Source organism: Bactrocera latifrons, unplaced genomic scaffold (genome assembly GCF_001853355.1).
Source record: "Bactrocera latifrons isolate USDA-ARS-PBARC rearing strain unplaced genomic scaffold, ASM185335v1 scaffold_613, whole genome shotgun sequence".
Classification (NCBI taxonomy): Eukaryota; Metazoa; Arthropoda; class Insecta; order Diptera; family Tephritidae; genus Bactrocera; species Bactrocera latifrons.
In genome coordinates this window covers 104,427-108,538 of record NW_017537283.1, presented here as the reverse complement: position 1 = coordinate 108,538, position 4,112 = coordinate 104,427, and the positions used below count along the sequence as shown (strand labels likewise).

Here is a 4,112-nt window from a genome sequence, read left to right as displayed (position 1 = left end):
TCTCTTTTCAAAGAGAATTTATCTCCACTGGAAAAAATTAATATTAACATGATCTCTCAAGTTCCTCTTGATGTTATGCATTTAATCGATTTAGGGGWCATGCGAAAGTTTATTTTACGAGTAATAAATAATAAATCAAATTACAAATTTAAAAAAGAAACTAAATTGTATTTATCCAAAAAAATAGTAGCGTTATCTTCGTACATCACCAGGGAATTTGTTCGTAAACCAAGAACTGTAGATGAAATAGCGAATTGGAAAGCGATTGAGTTCTGCATGTTTCTTTTTTATTATGGAATTTATGTCCTCAAAGATGAGCTTCCGGGTGATGTATATTATGAATTCCTCCTATTGCATTGCGCGTGTAGGTTATTATTCTGCCCAAAAAACTATAACTCTAACATTGATGTAGCGGGAAATATGTTAAAGTTATTCGTGGAAAATTTTGCTGTTGTGTTTGGGGAAAACAGTATTTCGTGCAATGTACACTCCCTTCTTCATATTTCAGAAGACGTTAAAGAGCTAGGTATTCCATCGAGTTACTCTGCATATTCCTTTGAAAACCACTTACAAATTTTGAAGTCATATGTGAAAAAACCGACACAAATATTACAACAAATACATAATATGATGAAACATGAAGAAATTGTGGTGGCCCCAAAATTTACTGGTTTTAAAATAAAAAATAACATTATAGTGAGTTTTAATTTTAAAGAATTTWTGTTATCTAATAAAAGCCCAAATAGTTACTGTTCCGTAAAACCATTTCAGTACATAAGAATTGAGGAATTTAAAGACATTAACAGCAAAGTTATCAAAGGAAAGAGATTTTTACACCTAGAAAGCTATTTCRCAGAGCCCATTGATTCGTATACTATGGGAATATGTACTGCGGACCATATTCTGTCATCTGATATAGAGGAGTTTTCTCTGGATGATGTAGAGTATATATTAATGTGTATCCCTTCTTATTCCAATATTACATACTTGCATGTAACCTTCGTTTATTGTAATAGTTAATTTTTTATCATTTTTTTTATGGAAACAATTACTAATTTTTCTTTTTTTCTTGAGCATTTCAAAAAATATGGAGCACCAAATCCCAAAACGTCGACCACAGCAATTCCAATGAAAAAGGCAAAATGTAGGTATTCATCATTTAACAATTATAATCCGTAATTCATAAAAACTTAAAACAAACTTTGCTTTACAGATGGCATTGACACTGCCCACCTTGGACAAAACATTAGTGTATMCAGTGAATGCACTATAGGTGAAGACATCTTCGAAAATGTATTTAGAAAACTACTATTACACTTAAAATGCCTTAATTTTTAGAATCACGTGGGATCAGCGTTTCAACGTCRGCCACTAAATATACCATTTAAATTTATTGTTTTAGAATCCAACCAAGGCGTGTTTGAAGTTGTTTGCTGCAGCCACTGCAACACGTTTGAAAAGCAGTTACAGGATATTGGCAAAAAATTAGACGACCTGCAATTGATAGTCGAAGCACAGAATACTGCTATAATGGATGCAATAGCGGTCCAAAAGGTGGCGACTGAGCAATTGATTCGCCAAGAATCAAAAAATGCACCCATCACAAAATATTTCCCAATAAGTGACGTCCCAGAAATGCATCAGTTGGAGGAAAAAATTACCCCTACTAACAGAGATGTATATGTAAGTTAATTTGATATATAGATTTATATCATAGCTCAGTTTACAAATATTATTTAAACATATTTTATAGGAATCTGCGATGTCTGCTATTTTATGCAACAATSTCAGAAATATAAGGCTGYTGTTAAATAAKGACGTCATAGCGTCAATRAACGTGGATGGTTCACATGGAAAGATAAGCTTAAAATCTTTCCCAAATTTTTATGCTTCATTGACTGGTAAGATAAATATTCCATACCATTGTTTTACACATATGTATGTTTTTATTTCAAGTTAAATTAAATCTTCTTTTCATTTAGGAGCCATTGCCAAATTACCATTTAAGGGATTGTCGCCGGAGGACGCGCTGCGCAAAGCCATTGCTTTCGAAAAAGCTAAATGCTTTAAGAAAGCTTATCGACAAAAAAGAAAAATTCTGCATCTTAAACTACTACCCCTCTTATTTCTGGACTGAATTTTTCTTTTTTAGTTTTTATTATAAAATTATTTAAAAAATGTGATTTATAAAACTCGTAAAGAAACCAGAACGAATATTTATTTTAAAATTTTCGCAGCTAAAAACTCACAAGAAATATTCTCCTAAAAGTTTGTAGCCCATTTTATTCCGTTTTTTTTTCTTAAAGAATAAATTTTGTTCACGCGTTATATGAAAGCAAGAAATCAACGCGAACTTTTTGAGTGGAGTACAAAACTGCGTAAACGATTTTTTTTAAGATACATTTTTTTAAATTTTGATGATAATTTCTTTCATGAGTTTTGTAAAAATTTTGATTTGTCAGATTTATGTTAGAGAAGCTGTATTTAAAGTGTTTAAAGTCAATTAAATAAAAATACATATTTTAAAACGAAGGCTTCGGATAAAATTTATGTTGATTGTTATAGGGATTTTTAGAGGTTTTATAACGACTGGTCTCATTCTGCTACCATTGCGACCTACAAAGCGACTAGTCCCTTTTTATACCCATTTGGGTATAAATGGGTACAATTAGTCTCTTCATAGGACATGCTCGAACAAAAGGGAACAGTTCAGTCCATACAAAGAGATGTAAAGTGGGATTAGTCGCATGTTCCTTTGCGACTAATTCCGGACACATCCCGGACTAGTCGCATTTTTTGCAGGGTATTTACACGTCGACACATACATTTAGTTTTATTACTGATGAGTGATAATAACGTTATTTGAATGTGTGAAGGTGTTATCGAAAGCCAATATGCTGAAATCACTGGCTACTGGACCTTAGCCTGAGCGGCGTATTTTCTATTGTGTGTACTTTATGAGTTAACATAAATTATCATAGAGATGCCGAATAAAACACAATATATCGCTTGGTTTTTTTGCCAAAAGAAACTTTCTTGTTTGATTTGGACCACCTATTTAGGCTATAATTTGCGATAAGACCAAAATTATTAGTGCAGTCGGTGTTTTAATAGTTCTGAGTAGTGGTACTGCTCCGGGTTTCTGACCCGCTAGATGGAATTTAGATATCTGACCTGTTTTTAATTTGCTTGGGCTGTAGCTGCACATATGTTTTGCATTTGATTCAAATCTTTAGCATCAATTGTCACAGGAGTTTCATTCGCATATCGTATTATTTTCGTTTCTTTCTACAGATGGAGACCCAATATTCCCTCAATGAGAATATTCCGTAGCAGTGGTTCCAACACGAATCCTTGTAGCACTCTACCAGTTACATATGACTTTTGACCCTTTAATCTATTTGATATAATAGTAGAATATCCAACAGATAGCTCTTAAATATCTCCAGTGAATACGCAGGGGATTTTAATTTTTTTAAAGCGCGTATTATGTGAGGCAAGTGCGCCGAGCTAAGTGTATTTTCACATCAAAAGTGATGAGTGCGGAGTCTTTCTTAAATCCTTGCATCCACCTTGTACCTTCAATAGCTGTTTTTGCAATTCCAGTCAGCTTTTTTATTTCGTCGATATTAGAGCGCTTCCCGCGAAACCAGTGTTGTTTCTTAGATCTTTTACTTTGGCTAAGTGCTCCCGCTGTTTTAACTGGTCTGAAGCATTTTTGGCTGTGCTGCACTGCAATCTTAAGAATCCGATTTGGTATGCCATCGCTCCCTCTTGCTTTAATGTTGCCGAACCGCAGCATCATTTATTATCTGCGTGTCACTAACTATTGTTATGCCTTGAGGGCAAAACGTTTCTTCTTCCACGGAGTTAGAAAAGAAAGTTTTTACAACATTTGTGTGGAGAGCTGTTCAGGTTAGCGCTTGTCCAGTAGGGCACCGAACTGTGGACATTGCCAGCTTTTTCACCCCATCACAAGATTTTATCGAATTTGCTAGAAAGTACTTTGAAGCAAGTATCGGGTGATTTTTTTGAGGTTAGGATTTTCATGCATTAGTATTTGACAGATCACGTGGGATATCAGACATGGTGTCAAAGAGAAAGATGCTCAG

At 34.1% G+C, this 4,112-nt stretch overlaps 1 protein-coding gene across 3 annotated transcripts; it reads left to right on the top strand.

Annotated features, from left to right (window-relative positions):
* LOC108975119 lies at positions 1-2,532 on the top strand (the record flags this gene model as incomplete). Of its 3 annotated transcripts, XM_018943411.1 has the most annotated exon segments (5): positions 1-1,144; positions 1,214-1,273; positions 1,403-1,683; positions 1,754-1,901; positions 1,983-2,532. In XM_018943411.1, coding segments are annotated over 5 exon segments (750 nt in total). In that variant the 3' UTR covers positions 2,138-2,532.
* Positions 2,533-4,112: the final 1,580 nt, after the last annotated feature.